Source organism: Notechis scutatus, chromosome Z (assembly GCF_049901735.1).
Source record: "Notechis scutatus isolate UNSWTSFEM ecotype Mainland chromosome Z, rNotScu1.2, whole genome shotgun sequence".
NCBI classification, from domain to species: Eukaryota; Metazoa; Chordata; class Lepidosauria; order Squamata; family Elapidae; genus Notechis; species Notechis scutatus.
In genome coordinates, this window is record NC_142025.1 from 108,275,937 (window position 1) to 108,302,306 (window position 26,370).

Here is a 26,370-nt window from a genome sequence, read left to right on the forward strand (position 1 = left end):
CATTCTTAAATGCTCTCATGTGATAATGAATGAAGATGTGATTAGTACTAGCTAATACTGATTGTTAGGACTTACCAAATGCGATAACAAATGTAAAGAATTATGTGTTATCCACATATTGTTTCTGTATTTTTGAATTTGTATATTTTTAAATTTGTAAATAAAATTGTTTTTAAATTTTTTTTAAAATGCTCTCATTTTTCTATAACCAATACTATTCAGTGTTTGATTTATTACATTTACAAATAGTACATGTTGTTATTTATCCCATAACTTGAGACAGTAAACACTCTGAATACTCCAGCCTTCTATTTTCCCCACAATAGCCCTGTGAAATGAGTTGGACTGAAAAGTGACTGGCTAAAAGTCATCCAGCTTTCATGCCGAAGGAAGGCCTAGAACTTGGTCTCTTGGTTTCTAGGCCAGTACCTCAACCACTCCACTAAACTGGCTCTTTCTATAATATAGATATGCACATATTTTTTGGGAGGAGGGCAATACTAATAAAATGCTTGAACAATTCCTACAGACTTTTGCCCACACCCGTTTACATAAAACAAACATGTGAAATTAAAACATGTCAAACATCATTTTTTCTCTAATTATTTTATTTTGACACAAAAATATAAGCCAAAAGATCCACACAATGAAAAAATACATAAAGTATTAATTTTCTAAACAGAAATTAAACTGGAAATGGAATATTTGTCTGCTAAAAAATTTGCATGTTCCTTGAATTAAGTGTTGCTTAGATGGATTCTCCTGAATTCTTGTCCTTCAATAGTAACTATCCTTAAGAGATTAACTACTTTCTCCATAGGCACATGGACAAAAAGGCAGTTGCAAACTGGAGAAGGTTGGGAGTAAGCCAGAAATAGGTTTAGAGAAAGAATTTAAAGTAAATCTGCTCTCATTGAAAGAAGAGAGAGAAAGAGAAGGCTATGAGAAAAAAGGGGAGGTGGCTATTGGGAGAGTACTGGGAAGATTGAAGGACAGATCAGCCAGTGGCATATGCAGCACTGGGACATCATTGAGAACTGAAGGAGTAAAAAAAAGACAGTCAAACACCCAGCCTATGTGGAGAAGCAAGAGGGCAGAAAGCAACACATTGCAACCTAGGTGCATTTGTTCTTAAAGGAACTCTAGCATACCTTTTGCTTTAGTCGTAACTCAGAATCATAACAGTCCAAGTTTGTATTTCTACCAAAACACAACATGAGACAATTCAGCAGAACTTCCAGAGGAAGATACAGAAAGCACAATTTTCAACCATTCTGCTTACAAATATTAGGAGATACGGAAGACAACACATTCAATATCTTGCAAATCTACTTAAAAAAGTTGTTGGATCAACTAGTTCAGAATTAATGTTTCAAATGTGTTGAATACAAACATTTCATAAAAATTGAGAGAGAAGGCAAAGGTTCAGGAATCAGTTTGTGCCCATGATTTCAGAACAGAATAACAGTATAAAGTAATTATACATAATTACATGCTTGCACAACAGTAAACCAAGCTGCTTCCAACACAGAATCTGACCACCCTGGACAATTACAATTCTACCCTGTCTTTTTTTTAAAAAGAGCTCAGTACAACTAAAAGGAAGATCTCACAGTGATATTTCTGGGCAAGACGACCCAGGGCATATGCCCGCCTTAGGCGGGGGGAATCGTAGCCTCTGCTCCTCATTCAGAAAATGAGTTAATCAGCTGACCTTGGCTGAATGCTGTTGATGGTGTCTTCCATCACATAAAAAACCAGAAAATCAGCTAGAGGGCACTGCAATGGCTATAAGTGTACTGCAGCTTCAAGCTATGTGTCATTTGAGGTAGCTATCTTACTATATGTAATTTGGTGATAATTCTTTTTATGGCTGAAACAATTTAATTAACAATATTTTTAACATTCAGAGAATTCTCATAATTTTAAAGTTTTTAGGTAAATAGGTTAACTTAGACAAGGATGATCTCTAAATGCCCTTAGGCAGCACATTGAAGAGGCTATTCTTCATCTCTCTTCCTGGAAAAAAAAGTGTCCATATGCAAATGTCTTCACATGGACCATTTGAAGGATAGCCTATTATAGGATGAGACATCCATCATAGATTCTGGAGACGTGAGTAACCTGCTCTTCTTGCAAAGAGGCAGACTGGTCCCCCTGTTTAGAAAGTGAGGATGTGAGATTATTCTGAGTAGGAGGAGGATGACTTAAACTAGCCTTGAAATCAGTATTTGGAGTTTGATAGGCACTGGACTTTGACAAAATACTAGAAGTACTGGTGGCCTTGGCAGAAGCATAGGCATGCTGGCAAGGTATGCTAGTGGTAGAATCTAGAGGAGAAGAAATGGAGCTCGCCGTTTTTGTACTCGAGGAAATTATAGTCTCGCTTGCTTGTGTGCTCGGTCCCTGATATGTGAAAGCATAAGTCTCAGAAGATAGGTTACTGGAATTAGTGGTGATCCTGCTGGAAGCATATGCAAACTGATGGTGTGAACAGATGTTGGATTCTGGTGACCAGGAAGTGGGGCTTGTTGTTTTTGTGTTTGAGATTACAGTACTAGCTGCCCTGGAAGATTGTCTCTGCTGAGTGGAAGCTTGAGTCTCAGAAAACAAAGGAGTGGAATTACTGGTGATCTTAGCAGAAGCATAGGCAATTTGATCATATGAGTTGGCAGTAGAGTCTAACAGACAAGAAGCTGGACTTACTGCTGTTGTCCTTGAGGATACAGATGACGAAGCCCTGGAATTATTGATCACAGATGAAGTGTGCAAGGATCCACTGACTGAACAGGCAATGGATGATTCTGTGGTTGAACTGGTTTCAAGAGGATTCACATAAGTGGGTTTTCTTGGATACACTGCTACAGGAGATACGCTGTCCAAAGAGGCTTTTCTGAGGTTCTTATCTGCTAAAGAAACAGAAGTGGATTGCAGATCATCTAGTCTTGCATGGGCAGGCTGTTGTAATTGGTGGTTTAGTTGGGATCTGGAAGGAAAGCAGCTTGCGGAATTTCTAGGCAATGAAGAAGCAGAACTCCTCTTTGCAGAAGAGTCAGGACTCGAGAAATGCTGCAAAGCTCTGGATTGTTTTTGTGCTTCAGAGAAGGAATCAAATTCTGAAATAGCATGATTATAATTCCTTTGTGCTGTACTTAGGATGGGAGGTGGTGGTTGTACTGAAAGCATAGGCTGAATACTATTGGAGCTCTGTGATGCACCTCCTGGAGGGTGAATTTCAGGTTTTACTAAAACTGAGGGAACTGGTGTTGAGTCAACTGATGGAACAGTGTCAGAAATCTTTGACTTAGTGGGAGTTGCAAATCTGGGTTTAAGAATACCTGGCTGCAAATTCTCACTACATTCTGTGCCTTGAAAATATGCAGGTAAAGCTGCAAAGCAACGTGGAATGAAGGAGATCTCTCCTAGCTTGGGATCGGGACCATTCAAACAAGATTTGTTCATTTCCATCACTTTAATGGAACCTGGGGTACTCTGGGTGTGAAGTTCAGTGAATGGCTTATTCCCCTTATTTTCTACAACTCTGACGGACTGATAATATTGCAAGAAGGAATGAGGGGACTTAGGTACAGGCATCATGGCAGCCCTGGGAACAACAGGCATCAGGAAAGACTGTGGAATGATCAACGATTCATCCTTAGGCAAGGAACGACCAGGAAGCACTGGAATGTCTTCTACTTTTGACAAATCAAGCTGATCCGAAAAGCCTGGCAAGCTTGTTCTGGCCTTCTTTTGTTCTTGGCATGGGGCCAGAAGCATATTTAGGGATAGGTCCTTAGAGCTGCAGCAATCCTTGCTTCCTGGCTTTTCAGGAGGGATTAAAGGTGATGTCGAAACGGGATGGGAATCAAAGGTTTTTACAGCAGGTTTAGTCACAGGTTCAGGATTGACCAATGAAAGATTACATACCACTGCAACATTCTCAACTTTGGAAGAGGCAGGCTGACCTGGGGAGAAACAAAACATAAATTTAACTGAAAATTGAGTAGATAAATGGTAGTGGGTACCATTGGAGGACAGAGAGCAGAGCAGCTTATATGATCTTGGCCAATAATTTCAGGCTTCATACTCACCTGGGAAAGAGGCTGAAAAAAAAGTGTAACTTTTGATAAAACTACCTAGAGAATTTTGACAGATCTCTGAGCATTTAATAATTAGGCTCACATATATTTGTATTTGTATTGCTTTTGTTGGCTCTTTATTGGCCTTCATCTTGTCTATAACAAAATCCAACATATTAAGGTAGGGTAGATTGCACATATATAGATGTGTGGGCTGAGTGGAGGAAAACTTTAGGAACTTTTTTTAAAAAAAATGTCATCTGCCTGATTGTAGGGTTTGCAAAATAGACTCACGTTTCCATTACAAGATGTCAGGAAACTGCTAGCAGTTTTCAGCAATGATGGTCCATAGGAGTTCTGAGGGCTCAATTACCATATACTGATTTTGCCTTAAAATCAAATTAATAAACATTTGAATGAGGGGAAAAGTTCTACAGTGTCTTGCATTTTCCTTTTTGCCACACTTTCCTGGATCCAAACGCCAAAACATAGAACATATCTGTGTTTTTGTATATTCCGCCCTCCAAAAAACAACCAATCCCTATTATCCCAAATTCTTTGTCCTGTTTTGTTTTTACAGAAGAGTGGGGATACTTCTTTTCCTGAAATGGTGATGGTACCAGCTTCAGTCTAAAAATAGACAAGGCAGGCAGAAGCAACCACCTTATTTAATTCTTCTTATCTTATCTATGCTTAAGATTTGTAATCCTTGTGCCTGATGAACATGAAGTGTTCTTGCTTGTGAAGCATTTCATACATCTGCAGTTGGAATAAAAACTCTAATTTTGTTTTAATTTGGTCATATGGTTTGTGGAAAAGTGTGGAAGGAGAATCTGGGACATTTTTCTGTTTCAAAAACTAAATGCAGAGGAAATGTCAAATTAGGAAACTAAGGAAATTCCATAACAGCACATACCTGGTTTTGCAAGTGACACGTCAGGGGATACGGGCAACAGTAACGTCTGAACTCCATGACCCTTCATATAAACAGTGTCCGGCATCTCGAGAAGACGTTGTTTGGTAGAAGAGGCATTCCCCACTGGAAAATGTTGTTTAAAGGTAGCACTATAGACAATCCGGAACTGGAATAGAGATATGCCCCTTGGATACTTGGCCATAATCTGGGCCACCTGTTGCTTCAGTTCATCCAGAGCAGTTGAAGGTTGGAATATGGGCACTTGTGAACTGCCAGGTGTCTCTTCAGTGACTGATTTTGCACTGGGCTGGCGTGGGTTTGGCTGCTGTGACGGAATAGAAGAAAAAGAAGAACTCTTGGCTTTGACTGATAAAGTATTGTGGGACTCATGTAAGTTTGAGGACATGGTATTTGGATAAGACTGGTTGGTATGAAACAAGTTTACTTCAGGAGGGACTACAGCAATTGAAGTAGGTTCATTCTGACACTCAGAGTCACTTGCAGAGGGATCACTGAGGGTGGAAGCAGGTTTAGAGTTGTCTTCTAAGTCTAGGAAAGAAAAAATAGTGCACCATTATTGCAGACAACTGAAGGAGGACATGTAACATATTAGTACATCTGTTATTTTAAGTCTCTAAGAGGCAGAATAAGAGACAAAGAGTTACTTTAAAAAAGAGCTATAGCAAGTTAACAGCAATTTGGGATCAACACAACCTAAGAATCATTTGTGTATCTCCTTCTTAAGGGATTAAACTATAAATTTCAGTGTTATAGTGCAGGTGCTCCTCAAATTATGCCAGTAATGGAGTCATTACCATGACTGCAATGCAAGTCATGACGGTCATTAAGCAAGGCGCCCACATACCAGTAATTTCTTCGCTTAATGATTCACATTGTGCTCTCCCAAATATAATTGTTAAGTGCCATATAGAGTGCATCAGAGGTAGGGGAGGTCTAGCACAGGCTCTGGCTTTCCTGCGCTGAGTCTTCCAAGGCCTCCCCTACTTCTAGGCACCACATGCTCTGTTTCCTGACTCTCAGGGTCCCTGCAGACCTTGGGCCTGCTTCCCACCCAGCCACTCAGCTACCAAGGATTCAGGTGGCTGCAGATGCAAATGGAACATGGGACCTTGCTGCCGCTTGTAGACCTTGGGTTTGTCCTCCCCTCCAAGGGACTTGGAGGACTCAACCAATGCAAGGCTCAACTTTCATAGAGGCAGCCTTGTGGAATTCTTGTGCCATTATGCAACCAGATGCCATTTTCACAATCCTTTGGAAGCCTCCATTTTTAAAGAAGCTCTGTATTTAAGAAGGCCTGTTTTAAGGATGGAGCCCTCTTTGAAACAGAACCTCCTTAAAAATGGAGGCTTTCAAAGGATCGTGAGAATAACACCTGCTTGCAGAATGGCAGGTAGTCTATAGGAAAATTGAGCCTTGTATCTGCTGGGCATCTACCTCAGAAGCTGTAAGAAAGAAAAAAATAAGTTGAGTACTGCTGGGTTTTGGAACTGACTGAGGAGCAGACCAAGTCCTGCAACTCCCTAGTGGACTGAGTGTCTTGGTCAGAAAACCCGCACAGACCTCTATGGAGAAGAAAACCAGACCCAAGATCTGCAAGGACTCTGAGAAGAATGGATGCAGGAAACAGGTAAAGGGCAATGCAGTATTCCCCCATTGGTCATTAAGGGCAAAATGACCACTGGGGAGTTGCAGTAACCCTAACTTTGAAACCAGATTGAAAGTAGCTCTAAGGGGGTGTAATTTCAAACGGTTACTAAGGGTTACTGTAGTGATGTAGATCATTACTTTACCTCTCATGGTGATAACATATGAAATAGAACCAAGATAGAGATCATTACACAGGCAGGTTGGGGGTGGGGGAGAGATTTTGTGCTTTTAATGATCAATCTAAACTTTTATACTGGGCCTCAAAATTGTAGTGAATGATTGCAAAATATGTTGGATCCACTTAAGCCAAATTTCTGAAAAATCAAATTTTAAAAATTCAAATGCCCCGTTTCTAAGAAAACTAAACAGATAACAACAAACTGTTAAATGGAAACAATCAAAACCAAAAGGAAAGGATGAGGGAGTTATGAATCCCCTCTCTTTATTCAATTTCATTTCACAACATTTCCAACCAAGATGGTTATAGTTACTGTTAATGGAAGTTATAATCCAACAACAGTTCAAGAGAACATGGTTCACCATTATTTAGATTAAGGGCAGGCGACCTGGCATTTCATGGTTATTTGGGGCTATGCAAGTAGTCCCCAATGTATAACCAAAACTGGAACCAGACTTTCCATCGTAAGTTACTGAAGACTGATTTTATGACAATTTTTATAGTAGTTATTAAGGAAATCACTGCAGTTGTAAAGCGAACTACATGGTCACTGAGCAAATCTAGCTTCCCAATGGTGGGTTTTTGATTGGAAACTAAAAAAACAAAAATGCAAACGGTGGTCATGTTCCTGCAGGATACTGCAATCAGTAGCAAATGAGAACCAATTGCCAAGCTCTTGAACTGCAACCATGTGACTGAAGGGGTGAAAGTATGAGTACAGGTCACAAACCACAATTTCCCAGGCCGCTGTAACTTCAAACAAATAACTGTAAAATGTGGATTGCCTGTAATCTACACTACCACCCCCCAGCTCCAATGCATAAAATCAGCCTGCGGATCTCAAAATCAAGACCCATCTTCACAATATAGGATATGAAAATAGCTCTGCCTAAACTTTAAAAAAAAAACCCTGCTCTGGGCAATATAGACCAGGGGTGTCAAACTGGCGGCCCGTAGGCTGCATCACGTGTACGCCACGCCCACCCCAGCTCCGCAAAGGCAAAAGTCATGATACATCACATAATGCGATCAAGTTTGACACCTGTGACATAGACTATAGTGAGATGAAGCAGCTTGGGGTTTTAACTTCACCACAATAAATTCAAAGAAGGAAACACGTATAAGCCGCTAAAATGTTTGCATTTGGAGTCTCTTGAAAAATGTATGTTCTATTTCTTCATTGTTTGCCCTCTTTCTATTTTTTCCCCTCTTTCTATAAAGGTCAACGAAGATTGTGCAAAAGTCAAACAAATCCCTCTCCATTCCAATATCCACCAGAAAAAACTTTTTTTCTAGCCTCAGCAAATACGTAATAGACTACATAATAGTGTGGTCTTATTGTTAATGAGTGAACAACTCTCGCAGAGATTTATTAATAACAGTTAAGTTGAAAAATTTTGCCATTACAAAAAAAACAATATTCTATAAATAGAATATATACAAAGAAATTTTGAGTGTATGTGTTGTGGTTAGCTGGCAGCAGATGCAGATGGCTGAGGAGAGCGATGACTCTGATGAGGGGCCAGGACCATCAGGGAGTGGACTGCTGCCTTCAGAGATTGTGGGGGCTGGCAGCAGTGATGAAGAGGTTCCCGAGGAGCCTGTGCCAAGTGCACGTGCACCAAGGATTATTTGGAGGAAAGAACAATTACAACAGCACAGGTGACTCGGGAGTAAGGCTGCAAGGTAATGGCCCCTCCCTCAAGAGGATAAAAGCCAAGTTGGAAAAAGCATTCTTTGCAGAAAGCAAAGAAGCTCTTAAACTCAACTGGTGAACATCTTAGTTCGTGTTTGGAGAATTTTGTAAATTAGTTATCTCTGGATTTTTTGGCAGCCTTGACAAACAACTTGGCAAGACTCTTTCTTGTTGGAGCTAATTAGTGGAAAGCATCCTTCAGAACAGAAGTCATTATTAAACCTTAAAAGGTGGGGGCTGCTGCCTTTTTCTGTATTTGCTCTTTGGAAACCCGGTTGGGTCAGAACAGTATGTCCACTCCAAATACCAAACTATTAAGCTTTACATTTGATATAACACAGACCCATTACTGGATTTCAAGTCCAGCAAGGGATAATGAAGACAATCTTCCAAAAGGGAGAGCCCAGCCTAGTTGAAAATTACAGACCAATCTCTTTATTCTGCATCACCTGTAAAGTCATGAAATCAATTATTAACCAATCCATTATCCTCCACTTAGAAACAAACAACTTACTTTCTAATAAACAATTTGGTTTCAGGAAAAACTATCATGTAATCTGCAACTCTTACACTGCAAAAACATATGGACTGCACAACTCGATCAGGGCAAAGCAATAGACGCAATCTACATAGACTTCTGTAAAGCCTTTGATTCAGTGGTACACGACAAACTACTCCTAAAACTAAAATCTTATGGTATCCCTGGACACCTGCATAACTGGATAGAAGCATTCCTGTCAAACAGACAATAAATGGTCAGAATTGGGAGCGTCCTATCAAATTCTGTACCTATCAACAGTGGTGTCCCCCAAGGCAGTGTTCTAGGACCAACTCTCTTCATACTCTACATAAATGACCTCTGTGATCATATTAAGAGCAACTGCGTTCTCTTCGCTGATGATGTAAAGCTATTCAATACCACCGACAATACTGCTACCCTTCAAAAAGACCTCGACTATGTATCAGAATGGTCAAAACAAATGGCAACTTCAAATCTCAACAAATAAATGTTCTGTCTTACATATTGGCAAAAAATATCAGAAAATAAAATGCAAGCTGAATAATCAAGACCTTGTTGATGATCCAAACTCTGTCAAGGACCTTGGAGTACTCAACTCTAATTATCTAAGTGCTAGAGCCCACTGTAACTACATAGCCAAAAAGGCATTAAGAGTTGTTAACCTAATCTTATGTAGCTTTTTCTCTGGTAATATCACACTACTAACTAGAGCATACAAAACATCTGCTAGACCAATACTTGAATACAGCTCATCAGCCTGGAACTCGCATTACGTTTCTAATATTAATACAGTTGAGAAAGTCCAGAAATATTTCACAAGAAGAGTTCTCCACTCCTCTACTCATTGCAGAATACCTTATGCCATTAGACTTGAAATTCTAGAACTAGAAATCCTAGAACTATGCCGCCTTCGGTCTAATCTAAGTATAGTACATAAAATTATATATTGCAATGTCCTACCTGTCAATGAATACTTCAGCTTCAACCATAACAAGAGTACACAATAGATACAAACTCAAGGTTAACCGCAACAAACTTGATTGCAGGAAATACAACTTCAGCAACAGAGTGGTCAATGTCTGGAATACTCTACTTGACTCTGTGGTTTCTTCGCCAAACCCCAAAAACTTTAACCTTAGACTGTCTACTATTGACCTCACTATTGACCTCAACCCTTTCCTAAGAGGTCGGGGGGGTGTGTGTGCATAAGCACACCAACATGCCTACCATCCCTGTCCTATTGTTTCTTTTTATTTTTCTTATATGTATCCATTTCATGTATTCATAACTATGTTTATACTTATACCCGTTATCTTATAATCACTTGACAAAATAAAATAATAAAATAAAAATAAATAAATCGAACAAAGATAACATCATAATGTATTGGGAGAAAAGAAATTGAACCAATTGTGTAATGATCTTTATTATTGTGAAGATCTCAAAGGTTAATTAAAAAAAACAATATAGAAAATAAACATGCTAACAATTACAGGCTATTGCAGGTCTTCTTGAAAACCATCTCTATCTTTATAAGTAAGAAGCTTAAAGTTTTACCTAGATCAGAATTTAGGGGGTCAGCTGTTCCTATGGATTTCAGAGGAGGAACTGGAGCATTTCACAAAGTAAATTTAACATTGGGATGTATTGGAGAAGAAATTTAAGCAATCAAATACTGACCTCTGTTGTTATATAGATCAAAAAGCTAGGTTTTTTTAAAGAGCAATATGGAAAATAAACATGCTAACAATTAAAGGCTAACTCTCATTAGCAGAATAAAATCCAAGAATGCACTTTCATACAGAAAGGCTGTAGATAGCTGTTAAAAAAGTACAAGCACACATTAGTGACAATATTTTCCAAAACGTATTTATCCATTGCAGAGATGTAACAAAACAACGAATGGAAATGCAGGGGAAGATTGGCAGATAGAATGAGGTAAAGGTTTCCCAGTCCAGTCATGTCCAGTTCTAGGGGCAATGTTCATCTCTGTTTCTTAGCTGAGGGAGCCCGCATTTGTCCAAAGACACTTCTGTAGTCATGTGGCCAGCATATGTACCCTTCCATAATACCACCTCTTACAATACAAGAAAAACATAATATCAACAGTAGAGACCTTCAAATTTCTAGGTTCTATCATATCTCAAGACCTAAAATGGACACCTAACATCAAAAACCATCAAAAAGCATAACAAAGAATGTTCTTTCTGCGCCAACTCAATTCAGTGTCATTGTAACTTTGAATGGTCACCAATTTTAGACTCATGTTTGAATGTCAATCTTTCTAGCTAGCCAAGAAGCCTTGCTGAATGTCACTCATCTTGGTTCCTTGTCATTAAAAGCTTCTTTCTGGCAGCTCTGCTTTATTATTCAATTATTTCTTCAAAGTGCTAACCCAACAGGGGAGCATTTCCTCCCAACAGCAGTGTAAAAACCTTAAAACAACCCTTCCCCTTTAAGAAAGTACCAGCAATCCCATCTTTTACTAGCAAAAACTCTTGCAATTTGAAAATTCTCAGGCCCTTCTCATAATTGCTTAAGAGGGCAGTGACTAATGCCATGACTTCGCCCAGTACTGTTGAAAAGGAGGGAAAATATATAGACAGGCATAAAGTTCAGAAAAGCCATGGAGAACAAACTAATACATCAAACCAATCCATGAATACCATAATATCATATAGTCACACATAAAAAATTACTTAGGAATCCCATCTTAATCAATAATTATATGCATGTGTTTGCTTGTGCTGAACTTAACATTGATTCAACTAAACAGGCCACGAAATACTTTTCTGAAAAGTGCAAAACAAGGTGTTATGGCCAAGAATACAAAAGCAAATTAGATTCCAATCAACCCTGTTAAAACCAACTTACTAGGCCTGTGAGACTATACATACATACTATATTAAGCCGTAGTACGATTTGCTTGGTTTTAGCTCAGCATAATAAGGCACAATGTCAGCGTTCCAATGAAACTCCCTATTTCATTCAGCACTCAGAAACAAATTTCATCCAAGCTTCTGAGTAAAATATGGCTTCCAAAGCTGACACACAATATGTGAACTATTTCATCAGGCATGTTTGAAGACCATGGTTAAAACAGCCTATTTAAACACACATAAACCATAACCAATGGCTCATTGCTTGAAAGTGATCGAATTCCATTTCTATATCCACCTCTACAGAGAACTAAAAAAAATTCTATTCTACAGGCATGATATTCCGCTCTGGAAAAAAAATCGGGGCCGGCCAAAGAGACCCCCCCGCCGCGCCCGGGAGCGCCCGCTGCTTTCCTCGCCAGGGCCGGGCGGTGGCGTGTTGCACGGAGGCTGGTCTGTGGCTGGCCCAGCTCCCTTTTCCTGCCGCTCAGCGGCCTCCGCTCGCACCACCCGGGCTCCGCTCAGGTATCCGGCTGGGGCTGTCAGGAGTTGCTACCGCCGGCGCAGCTCCACGTGGCTCCAGTCCCGCGTTGCCTCGGGAAAGGAAAGGCAAAACCAGGAGCCGCTGCTGCCGTTGCAAAGTGCCGCCGCAGCTCTTCCTTTTGCCTTTCCCTTCCTGAGGCAACGCGGGACTGGAGCGCGCGGAGTCGCGCCAGCAACTCCTGACTGGGCCTCCGAGGGAGGGGAAGGAGGAGAAGAAGGGGGGAAAGGGGGGATTCCCAAAAAATCGAATTCGATTTTAATCGGAAGAATATCATGCCTGATTCTAAAAAAATAGCATCACTTATTTGTTTAGATTAGAACATCTTATTTATTCTGTGATTTATCATGCCTGGTTTCTTGTTTTAGCACTGTTTGTACCTGGGCAGATTGTTCTACATTTCGGGGGAATAAGCAGTAAGGAAAAAGGCAAATTCTTTTACAAAGAATTCATGATGTACACATTTTCTAATTTGTCATTTTCCCAAGACCTTCCAAAGTTATTTTTAAAATATGTCAATCCTTTAATTTTACAGGTTTGCCATCTTCCAGAAAAGGATACCAAGCAATTATACTCTAATTTCTAATCTTTATTAAGATCACTTTTAATTTACTTATTTTCATGCTGGTACTCTCCAATAGGGTTTGATCCTTATCATGGGTCCTATCATGCATTATCAATAGTAATATTAGATTTTTTAGATTAATAAACTGATGGATAGTAGATAGTGGAAGGCTGTTTGAATTAATGTTGATCTTCCCATTTTCAAGCAGGGCTGCACAGGTTTCCTACTTTTATGATTTTCTCATAAACTGAACTATCTTGTAATATTTATGTAAAAATAACATATCCAAACTAATTAAAAATGAGTGATCAGCAAATGTGAGACACACATTTACAGAAGTAAAATTGGGCTGGGCAGTTTTATTGTTGTACCGTAATGAAAAAAATGGTGAACTATGGCTGATGGTGATGATAGCTGTTGGTATGGTGATATGGCTGAAGAAGGTCATGGCTGTTGATATGATCTAGCAAAATTCAAATTGGTGCCTTCTAGATATTTTTGGGACTACAACTCCCAGAAATTTCTCTGAAACATGCTAGAAGAGAATTTTGATAATCTAATTCCAATACACCTTAGCATACCAGAGTAGAAAAAATTGTTCTAGGGTTATATGAGCCTGTTCTGCCCTATAAACCCAGAGTTGTACACAAACTTTTAAGTAAATCATACTTATTGTAAGAAAGAATATGTACATGTTTGAACTGAGAGTACCATATGCAGTAACAATTATAGCAGGTGCAGAAATGATAAAGGATCTACTTGATCGTCAAGAGGGCTTGATACCTAATGGTATTAACAATCTGTTTTCATAGAAATAGACCACTTCATCTAACATTCTCTGATCTTTCTAAGCCTGGTTCCCATTGTTTCCAAAATTTTAGAATTAAATAGAAACTTACCAGGCATCTTTTCAGATTCATCTTCGTTTGAATTGTTTGATGTGCCAGTAGATTGATCTGAGCCAGGACTGGAGGAATAGCTGGATTGGTATGAAGAGCAGCTGAAGGGAACTGGAATAGTAGAAACATAGGGGGAAAATGTGAGAACATTCAGAATGTGAGAAATCAGAGAAACAAATCTGGCCAAAAAACCCCATCCAATTACAGATTCTCAACTATAGTAGTTGATAGATAGGATGGGATGAATAAGGTGTTGGCTATTTACTCAGTTCAACAACTGAAAGGTCACTTCCATCTTCACAGTTTGGGTAATATGAAAGACCATTTTCTCCATCCTTCTCAATTATTCTTCCCTCCAGATAAATGGAAACCATCAATGGCAAAATTTCCAGTCATTAAAAAAGATCAAGATTTCCCCTGTTCAGTCATGTCTTGACTCTAGGGGGCAGTGCTCATTTTTGTTTCTTAGCCAAGGGAGCCAGCTTAGACTGTAGCACAGTATTTTTACTAGACCAAATGTCAGCCAGCCTGCTGCTTGCCACCATAGAATAGGAGGGAGGGAATAGGGAGAAGCTTACATTGAAGCTTTGCAACTGCTGTTATCTCCAAGGCCAAGTCCGTTGGCTCTGGTATGTGGTTGCCTAGTTGTAAGGTGGTTGCATTGCATACTGTGTTTGAATCTGGATTTACATTTTTTTGGCCTCATAGCTTGCTTGAAACTGTCTGCTATCAGTTTGTTTCTAGTAAATGTACTTTTCTCTAAATCTATGGAGTCAAGGATTTTCTTTCCTAGGAAATGAACAGAGGCAGCTCTGACATCAAACTTTTTTCTTTTTGTAGCCCAATCCAAAGCCAAATACTCTAGATGTGTTGTACATGCAAGACCCACTCCCCACATTAGGGATGCCAATAACCATCACCAAGAGTGATGGATCTATCCAGGGGATAGCTAATGAAGCCTGTTAGTTTGATAGTTCAACTTTAATTTAGGCATCTTTTGCTCCAAAAATTCCAATGTGTCTTTGTCGCCCTGGGCAATGCTGAACTTCTCAAAATCAATCCCTTCTTTTATCAGCAAGTCTTGCAATTTCTTAACTCTCAGGTCCACCTTATACAGTATCTGCTTAAGAGGGCAGTGAGTGAAGCCATAACTTCTCTCAGTATTGCTGAAAATGTATATACAGGCATGTATACAAAATGTGTATACAGTTCAGAAAAGCCATGGAGAACAAACTAATACATCAAACCAGACCAAGAATACTACAAGGGCCATATTCACAAAAATGGCAGTTGTTAAGTGAATCAGATCAAACTCACCAGGCTTCTTTTCAGATGCAGCTTGCTTTACTTTCTTTGATGTGCAGATAGGCTGTTCTGAATCAGGAGAATGGCTGGATCGGGATGAAGAGCAGCTTGAGTAACCTGGAGGAGTAGACAAGTAGGGGTGAAAGGTATGGAAATTCAAAAGCCAAAAAAACAAATCTGGCCAGAAAAAAAAATCTGACTACACATTGCCAATTAAATTGAAAATTGATTATGTATCATATTAGGGACACTATCACAGACTGTGGATTTTCAGTTTATTTGTTTTTTTCAGGGAGATTTAGCTATACTTCATGCTCACCATGATATAAAGGAAGATTTCAAAAGTGGTTTAAACGCCTTTGACTTCTGCCTAGAGCTGAGAGTGAATGACTGACCAGTCACCTAGCTGGCTTTCTACATGAGGGCCAGAATGTGGGTTTACCCATGACTAGTCTAGCACCTTTATCCACTACACTGAATTAGCTCATATTCCTCCACACATCATTTTAATATTAGTTTTCCTATAATAAATTACAAGAAATTTAAGTAGATTTGATTTTGCCGTGATCATTTGAATGCTATGCCTCACAAATATTATTGGGTCAAGAGCTTCTTCAGTACAGGGACCATATCTTCAGAACATCTTGGCTCCCTTGTTTCAGATATTGATAGCAATGAAGTTGTAAGCTTTGCTTATGCCTCCTCTCCTAACACTGGCTAGATTTGCTTAATATGTCTCTTGACACTACTGTCTTTTCCATTGTGACATCATAGTGAGTCCAGGTGAACCTAAAGTCCTTGGGTTAGCTCACTGAAGTTGAAATTCTCAGTTGTTCTAATGATCTCAATGAAGACTTTCTGTATAAAATTATGACTCTTATTGTTTCTAATTTGTTGACTTTGCTCAAACACGAAAAGGAGGGGGGAAAACTTTCAATTTGCTCATTATACCCAGTTATATATTGGGGCTTGTGTTCTTCTTTTTCTTTTCTTTTTTATGAGTCAGGATATTTTTATTTATATATAAACATTTTGAATACAGTGTATTTTCCAGGCATACCTTTTTACAAAAGAAAAGAAATAGTAACATATATACCGATAACACCATATTTATAATTATGTTAGCTTATTTGTAAACCTACTCATTATATTAGCATCCTTATAATTATAAACAATGTTCATGTTTAATTTATACACAACAATGTTCTTATGTTCTACTTTTTCTACATGTGAATAATGTGGCTATCCTTTCATAAGCACAGTAGGACAATTGAGCACTCAAAGCATTCACTGATTCTACTGAGAGCCCTCAATGGTAATTATTTAGCAGACAACTGGTTGTTTTTGCCAAGAAACTCAAAAGATTTCATGAAGCACCAAAGAGAATGAAACTGATATTAAAAATTTTAGGTATTTGGGTATAGATTCCAGTCCTCTAGTGACTGAAACATAAAAATTGATCATATTGTTTCACAAGTGTAATGGAATACAGCAGCTACTATGATTTTTATAGCATTTGGGCATTTGGGCAGACCATTTCTTTCTCCTTTTGGAATACACATAGGCTAAAATTATAATTAGAAAAAAGGTGGTCCATGATTTCCCATCACATTTGAACCCAACATTTCCATTGCTAAGCAAGTCACTTGTCAAGTGAGCTTTGCCCCATTTTACGACATGGCAATTCCAGCAGTCCCCAGTTACCATCATTAAGAAAGGTCTATGCAGGTTTGTTAAACAAGGACTTCATGTGATCAAAACACCCTACTTCCTGCAGGTTTCTCCATTGACTTGGCTTGTGGGAAGCCTACAGGAAAGTCACAAATTATGGTCACATGATTGTGGATTTTGCAACAGTTGGAAATTTGGGGATGTTTTTGAGCAGATTGCAATAATTACAGAAGTTCACAAATCATTTGTAAATACCATCCTTTCAATGTTGTTGTTGAATGAGTAATCCATTAACTGAAGACTACCTAGAAAGTAATAGGTGTCATCTTCCATGATCATCCTACCCAGTCCTGGAAGCGTATTAGCACCACTGACCTTAGTGTGAACTTCAGAAAGTGATATTAGGCATTCAGGACTGTTGAAATACTAGGTACATAAGCTAAATTTCACTTTATTGGTAGTTCACATCCCTCTTTATTTTATTGCTATTTCCTTGCCTGAACTATCTTGCTCAACATAAGCATGCTCTTTTAAATGCCTCAAAGCCACTCCATATTCATTTATCCAAACATCTGTTTGCCCATCAGTTACATTTCTTACCTGGCTTAAGTTGAATCCTACAATTCCTGCTTTTATTCCTGTTTATTATCAGCTTAGGAATCTCCTGGAGGCATGAAAGTATGTCGCAAAAGCCAACCTGATAACAAAATACTTCCAGGTCATATCCACATTTCTTCTTCACCGCCTCTTTTAATTTTGACAACTTCAAGCCATCAGGATATAATTTCAAGATGTCACAAATTGGCACTGATACAACTGTTAAATCTGCAAATGAAGATAATGATTTCAATCCTCATATTAGGTAATTAGTAAATAGTTTTGCTATAAATGAATCAATACTGCAGGAGTAAACCATTGGATGCTCCTAGAAATCTCCAAAAGTCGCAAATTGTAATTTCAAGTTACAGAAGGATGAAATAATTCAGTGTGGAACTTGAAAACAGCCACATTAACTATACCTAAAATTGATGAAAATTCATGAAGTCAAATGAAATTTTGCTCCTGGATTTATTAAGTACATTTTTGAGGAGATGGCACTTTGCTCAATAACCAAAGATCAAATGCAGTTTCTGGAGTCAAAAGAGGTGCTATTTTGCCAGCCAACTTAAATTCAAGGAAGTGGATTAGAAAAGGTTTTGAAGGAATGCCCACAGAATGAACTGTTGGCTAGGAACTAATTTCATCAACATACACAGATACAGTATATTTGTACATTCCTCAAAATCTCTCATTGTCTTATTAAGAAACTAACTCACTGAAGTTTTTGTGACATTTTATGAAGAATTTTGAAAGCTTTCTCTTAATCTCATTTAAGGCTATGTATAAATGCTATCATGGATCCCATAGAATTCAAGCAAGGGTAGTTTTTAGCCCTGTGTCTCCTGCAGAAATTTGTATAAGAGAAAGAAAGAAGAAATTCTCAATCAACCTGAAATTGTGAAAGTATTCCATTCCCACCTCATGATCTGTTTAAGAGTAGAAAAAAATCAACTACCAAGGCCACACTGTTGTGTTCCCTGGAAGGTAGTCCCCATTAGCCATTGAGAAATTATTTCTATTTAATAATAGTACAAAGCCCTTTTTCCAGACTAAGATTAAGGCTAGTTTCTGAAAGAGGCAAACTGAGCATTAGGATAGCAGGTTTTTAAAAAGAGGATAAAGAAGAATGTTTTGCTCTATTACTTCTACTAAGATTGTAATTATTGCAATAAGGGCTCACTTTTCCATAAATAAATTTAGATATGAATTACCGAACAGGATCTCTATTCTTTCAGAAGAAAATGTAACATTCCTCTAGGAATACTGTATTTAATTTTTTGAGAAACAGATTTTCTTCTTGCTCTAAAATATTTTTAACTATGGCAAATCATGTCAGAGAGGTAGAAGGAACTGTTATGAAGGGTCCTTAGTGCTCTTTGACCTTGGGTAATGGAATGACTAAGAAAACAACTGAACTAGGTAACATCATCAATGCTCTCCTTTATTAGAACTTTCATGGCTTCTGATAAGTATTTCTTGCTATGGCAACTACATCAATCATGGTAGATCAGTGTTTTCCAGTATGGGAGTTTCCAAATATATTAATTCCAAATTCCCCACAACCACTATCAGAATGGCCACATCTTAAAAGTTCCCTAAGGATATACACGTTCCATGCACAAACAGTTCTGAGCACAGAACATATACTTTCAGGTGGTCTGTATCCAGTCCAAACACTGAGTTCTGGAAAGAGACTGTTGTTGCCCGGATGGAGACAAGAAAATGGCAAAATTCCAAGATTGACAGGAAGGGCATGTAGTAATTAAAGGGAAAGAAGGAAAAGAAAGCAACAGGAAGATAGACTGTCCAGCAGTTGAAGATATCAAGTGATGGCTTGATGCATCACTGCATCATTTTTTGCAGACCAAAAAAAATGCACTGGGGTGATTAGGGAGATAGGCTGGCTGGTTTGGTATGTACATGCCTGAACCAAGAAAACAGGCAATTGTTAAACGGTTGTAGAGAAAGAAATACACTGGGAAAATTAGCAGATAGGACAGTGCACAAGTCATGAAAAGGAAGAAAAGGGATCCTAGCCTTGCTCTACTCCCCTCAGGAAACCCAAAATGTCCTGGTTTCAGTTTTGTGGAATCTGAATCTACTTGGATTATATGGCAGAAATTCTGAGATATAGTGGGTTTCATGCATTTTTTTAAAAGTTGCTCATGTGGGATGATCTGCGAGATCTGATTTGAATTAGTCAATTCCACAAGATGACAACTAGACTAAAATTCTTTTTTAAGAAAAAGTTCTGGGAATTCGTTTCTAATTTCAAGCAAATAGACTGGTATTAAATAAACCATGTAGATTTTTTGGAGGCATCTGTTTGGATGATATGTGAAAAATGTTGGTAAATTTGATAAGAGTTTTTACCTGATCCAGCAGAGTTTAACCTTCTTATACAATATATAGAGACATTTCTAATTATTACATTAAATATGGAATCAAATTTTATTTATATTTTATTATTTATATCAATTTTATTAAAATAGAGATTTTGTGGCTGTTCTGTCGTCTGTGCTATACCTTCAGAGAGTTGGACAACACATCTGTGAAGGTTCTCTCGATGTCTGATGATTAGCTTAGGTATCTGGTCACCCAAAAAGGTTAGGATATCCTTATAGCCTTTGGTGATGATAAATGCCTGTAGATCAATTCCAATTGTGGAGAGCAATAGTGTTTGGATTTTCTCAAACTTCAAACCCGACTCATATTCTATTAGAAGATTGGTAATTGCTGCTAAGACTTCAGCCAGATCTACCAAATAATGCAAATCAGTGATCAAAAAACAATCCACATCTTAATGTAGCATTTTATAATGATATTATAAATTATCTTAGTCTGAACCTGTCTTCTCCCTGAGGTTCTGTCTCAAGTCTGCCACTAACTTGGTCATTCTTATATAAACATTCTAAAGAAATCTGAAATCTCAATAATCATCAAATATATGTTAATTAGAATGTAAACTGGAATAGCATACAGAGGTGGAAACCTAGAAATATTTCTTGCTGATCTATTATATTTGTAATTTGAAAAAGTAGCTCTTATCATCTAAAAGAACTGAGAAGCATGTTAGCATTCTGTGTTCCATAATTTCCATCAGTTACATGGCTTCAAATAAATGTGATTTTGTAACATGAATTACCTTTGGATGGACAAATATTTCATTTAATTATTAGATGCAAGGGAACTGCAGAAGACTGGATAAAAGGTGAAGATATACTTTTATGAAACTTTGCATCCAGTCATTCATTTCAATGTACTATCTGACATGCAGAGACCAGGCAATATGCCCAGTGAATAAATGAATAGAGCACTGGGCTACTTGTGATTGCTTCAATTAAACTGCATTGCTACTAAGTCATAAGACCAAGAAAAACTTAAGTCTTATCCAACTTGCAATACAGCTAGGCCTTGAGTTACAACTACTGTATAATAGAGCCTACTCATTAGTTGCAAATTATGGTTGTTAAGCTATACCACGATTACCTTAACAAACATCACCCCTCCTCTTCCTGATGAGGATGTTAAATGACTACTTCAGTTATTAAGCAGAGCACTGGGTACCTCAGGGATAAGGGGCAATAGAAGCTACCGGCATCCACAGGGTTGTTACCACTTATAGACCTAGGTCTCCTACCCAGCCACTCAGTCACGCAAGAAAATGCAAAGTGACCCAGAGACTTGCAGGATTTATCCTGCTCCTAAACAAGCTCCAGGAGCCAGCAGCAATAATTCAAGGTGCTGGTTATCACCTTTAAAGCCCTTCATGGCTTGGGACCAGTTATCTGAGAGACTGTCTCTTGCTGGTCACATCTACCGGACCCACTAGAATGGGGAGGCAAAGAATGGTGTTCCATCCCCTAAGGAAATACATCTGGCAGGACCCAAAATAAGGGTCTTCTCCGTGGTGGCTCCCTCCCTCTGGAAATTAGATTGGCCCCCACTCTAACTCTCATTCCGAAGGCCTCAAATACAAAGTTCTGCCAGCAGGCCTGGGGAACCCAGAGCAGCATGGAGCACATTAAATGGCTGGTATGTGTGTGTTGTGTTGTCACTGGGGTGGGAGGATATTATTTTATTATTTTTATTTCTTTTATATTGTTTCTATTTCCTGTAAGCCACCTTGAGTTGTTCTGTGCAACTAGGCAGCAATATAAATTTTCCAAATAAAATAAAACTTACCTTTCCTCTTTTTTTTGCAGAGCCTCATCAGGTCAATGTGAAATTAAACTTTCCTACAGAGGCTGCCTCATGGCAACCACTTGCTATTCTGCAGGCAGTATTATTCTCATGATCCTTTAGGGGGTCCTGCTTTTTAAGGAGGTTCCACAAATAAATAGAGTCTAGCATGTGGTTCACATGAGGTAGCCTCTGTAGGAAAACTGAATCTATGATCGCATCGGCCAAGACACTTCTCTGCAAAAAAAATAGAAAAGCAAGTTGCATGCTGCTGGGCCCTGGAGCTAACCAAAGAGTAGACGATGTCTTGTGCGGGATAACATGTAACAGTCCTCTGCGTGCCAGTAGTTTCTTCTACCAGCTTTAGGATCCCTTAAGTGGCTGGGTGGGAAGCAGGCTTCAGCTGTGGGAAATGTGTTGGCATGAGTAGGACAGATAGGAAGAGGGCCACTGCAATATCCCTGCAATCGCTTATAAGGGTGAACAAATGCAGGGCTATTGCAGCAGCCATAATTTTGAAACTGGTTCATAAATGGATTCTATTTGAGTCTGTTATTTTTTTTATTTAGAGTCTTGTAATTTTGACCAGGCTTTTGAGGGAAGGGGTGGGGGGGGAGAAAATGGGCAGCACACAAATAAAGCAAATAAATAAATGAAGCTTCAAATAGCCAGATATAATGCCAAATATATGAGGCAAATGCTATAGTTCTAGCTGTACTGGGCTGCCTTTTCCCCCCATAGGTAATACATTTACCTGCTGCTGCTGCAGCTGTATCTTCCCCTCTTTCTCTTCCTTCTTCCTTCTTCAATCTTGAATCTTCCTCTTCAAAACTGTCCAGTCCACTGTTTTCTATTTCATCTAGCAAGCCATCAAGATTTAAACCACTTACTAGCTTCATTACTGAGCCACATGATCTTTTGCCTTCTACAACTACAGTTTCTTTCATGTGGTCGAGCAATTGTCTGAGTGAACAATACCCGTAACGAGAGAATTTGGGATGAAAATTATGGATCTGATAAAAAGCTGCACTGAAGTCCCCAAATTTGAGACCATTTGGGTGATTGATTAGCAATTGCAATACATTGTATCTTAAGTCATCGGTATCCTTCCGCTCCAAGTCCATCAGTACCTAAAACCAAATGAACATGTCAAGAACATCACCATTGTTATATATCACCTGGGGACTTATCATACCTGGTCCTAAAAACAAATGAATGCATTCTCACCAACCAAACCTCCCCTAAGAATATCTAACAGCTTAACTCGTCAAATTCCCAGCCAGCACAGAAATAAACCAATAAAAATTTTGCTACCTCTGAAGGGCTAGAAAAAAACTGAAAATCAGTAAAGAGTAAATAGTAGATTAGATGCCATTAGTCAGCTTTTTCATTGTTTACTGATCGTAACAGGATGCAACTTGTTTAATTATGGCTTATTAGAACATGTGATCTGAGCTGTTTTATTCCAGCAAATTTGGGCAAAACAATATATAACCACATCTATTATTCTGAAATAGAAACATGTTAAGAGTGAAGAGTGCTCAGAAAATAATTTAGGACCAGCTTGATCTGGTAGTTAAGGCAACAAGCTAGAAACCAGGAAAGTATGAATCCTAGTGCTGCCTTAGGCATGAAAGCCTTTGAGCCAACCATGTTCTCAGCCCAACTTACTTCAAAATTGTGGGAAAAACAGGAGGAAAAAAGTATTAACTATGTTTGTTTCCTTTATTTATCAAAAATAAAAGTGGGGGGAAAATATATAGGTAGTTCTCAGCTAGTTGCTTAGTAACCATTCAAAGTTACAATCGATCTCCCCAAAAAGTATTTGTGACCCAGTTCTGAAATACCAACACCACGACCACTGCCAGTAACATTTATGGCTGTTTCTAGCATTCCAGAGTTATGAACTGCAATTTACAACATTTTTGCTGAAAATCAGCAAATGCAAATGCCAGTTGTTGACAAAAACACTCCATAGTGAATGAGTTTGCTTAACAACCACAATGTTTGGCCTGCAGAGCATTCTATAAAACAAGGGTAACCACAGAAATGTCACACTTTCTAGGTCCCATAAAGTGACAAGATTTTTTTAAAAAGGAATATGGAGCAATCTTATCTTATCTTCCCTAAGGAAGATAACGGATGAGCAGATATTCTTGGGAGATAGCGGTCCCTCAAGTAACCCAGTTCTATGCCATTTAAGGCTTTGAAGATAACCAGCACCTTGAACTGCAACTGGAAGCCTATCAAAGATGCCAGTGTACTGTAGCTTGTACAGTAGCAGTGTTACACACAGTGTGTGATGCACCCATAATAACCTGTGCCATTGCATTCTGGACTAACTGAATTTTTCATAGTTTTCAAGAGCAGCCCTGCACAGAGATGTGGAACCTTCCTGGAACTTCCCTTAAATTGTACAAAGTAAAAAAGGAACTTCCAAAAAGATTCCACACCCATTTGCACAATTCAGGTGACCCTGTGAGGGTACAGATAAATGTCCTCAATGACTCTCAGAAAGAGTGCTAACAACTAGGTGACAACCAGGAATATAAATCTATTTTCCATCATTCAGTCAAAACTGAAGCAGCTTCTTGGATGAGAAGTGAAATGTCTTCAAGGAAAACAAAGTCCAGTTACCTTTTGAAAAAGCAACTTTGGGATAATCACGATCTGGATGACTGAAAATCTCCATAGACACTGATCAGAATTTCTGTTGCTAAACATGACAATTAAATGAACTGTACTCAATTTCATGACTTTTCTCATGTTGTTCAACAAATCATTACAGCTGTTAGGAGAATCATGTGGTCAGCAAGCAAATTTAGTTTGCCCCATTGACTCTGCTTGTTGTAAAGCTGGGACAGTTGCAAATGATCATATGACACTGGAGATGCTGAACTTTGAAAATGTGACTGTGATGGTTATAATAAGGACCAGAAGTGTAAGGTGCAAGTCATTTTTTTTCAATGCAATTTTGAATGGTTGCTAAACAGTTTTAATTAAGGACTACCTGTAGTATTATTAAGTGGTAGTAAAGCACAAGTAACCCTGAGCAGGGCCTTACAATCCAGGAATGGGTACAACTGACCTATGCAACTGAGCAGCCTCTATGAAGCCAGAAGAAAACTCCAGAATGCACAATAAGTCTGAATAAGATAGTGTCTCCCATTCAGAACCAAAGGCAGAAACTTTCCAACTACCACTTCTGGAGGTCTCAAAACACTACTCAGTTTTGGCAAGGTTCAACTATCACTTGTACTTCCCTATTCAAACTTTGGATTTTAGAAGTCTTTAGGATTTATTTCTGGACAAGTTTATAAAGCAAACATAGGTAAGCTGCAGTTCCTCACATACTGTTCCATGACCCTGTTTCATGTTGGAAGGAAAATTGTCAATAGCAATATATCAAATATTGACAAATAACTGTTTATCCTTGTAGTGTAGAATTGAGGCTTATTTCAGAACAGAACCTAGTCTATATTAAGACATGGCTTAATTATGATTTATCAAAAACACTTCCAAGCAATGGACTGAAATAGTTTACCACCAAGTGGATATACCCAAGGCATTATGCCTTAAATAAAGCACATGTTGGTTTTGCATATGAATGCAGCCAGAAACATTCACTACAAGCCATCCTGGACAAAGACAGTATTATTAAAACAATTACATTTATGTAATGGCTTATAAATTCGAATTGCTAGAACTCTTCCTTTTGTTTAATATAGGGAGTAAAAGGGGAAGGGACTGCAGCTGGCCCTCATCAATTTACAGTGCTAGAGAGAAGAAAAGTCTTCAGAATTGCAAATGAGACTTCTCTGATAAAGCTGAAACCAGGTACCCTCAAAACTTTCTGGAAAAAACCAACAAACCATAGTCGGTTTTTTACTTCTGAAAAAAAAAAGTGCATGCATGTTTTTCCTGCATTCATAATATAAGCCTCTCGGGATGCATGGACAGGCAAAAAAGCAATGAACTCAGGAGTTTATCCATGAACAAACATTTTGTGTTTGAGCTATATGCCAAGCTGATAAAAATCAACAGAAGCCTTGGTAATAGTCCTCACGCAAGATCTTTCTACGGAAGGGGACTTTAAAATCGAGCTGTAATGCCAATACAAACCAGTCTTTGATTCCTAGCGACGGCCTGGACTAGAAAAATGGTTTACCATTGCCTGCGTCCTGGGACTGAGAGACGTGACTGGCACAAGACTCCTGGTCTTCCGCTTTCTAGACTGGTGCCTTAACTATTACATCAAACAGGCTCTTATGTCAGGCTTTAGATACGGACTTCCACAAAATACGTATTTCCAAGTTTTTTTTTAAAAAAACAGCCTGATAGCACCTTTTCCAACAAACTTCATTCGAAGACATACGCTTTTCCTTACTCAGAAATTCCCTCTGAATTTTTGTAATTGCTACTAACCCGGCTCCCCTCCAACTAGACTTAGAAGTGGCAGAGAAATGGGGACGGCGGGAGAGAGAGAGAGACACGTGAATCCAAAGACTCAATATGAATACACTAAGATAAAGAAACGACCACTTTTAAATTCTTACCTAAGTTAAGCCCTTTCTTCTGAAGGGGGTCGGAAGAAGCTGAAAAAAAGAAAACAAGAGTTTAGTAACCGTAGCAAAAAGAAAAACACGTCCGTGCCTTTTCCTCTCGTTTCGT

The 26,370-nt window shown here is 38.6% G+C and overlaps 1 protein-coding gene across 1 annotated transcript; it reads right to left on the reverse strand.

Annotated features, from left to right (window-relative positions):
* Positions 1-598: 598 nt before the first annotated feature.
* On the reverse strand, positions 599-26,370 carry LOC113423006 (uncharacterized). Its single transcript, XM_026684210.2, has 8 exons — positions 26,256-26,370; positions 22,454-22,829; positions 20,044-20,274; positions 17,518-17,742; positions 15,259-15,363; positions 13,942-14,052; positions 4,996-5,544; positions 599-3,965 (listed from the first exon to the last, which is right to left on the reverse strand). Exons 2-8 carry the CDS (start codon positions 22,821-22,823, stop codon positions 2,080-2,082), a joined length of 3,477 nt encoding a protein of 1,158 aa, XP_026539995.1. The 5' UTR covers positions 22,824-22,829; positions 26,256-26,370; the 3' UTR covers positions 599-2,079.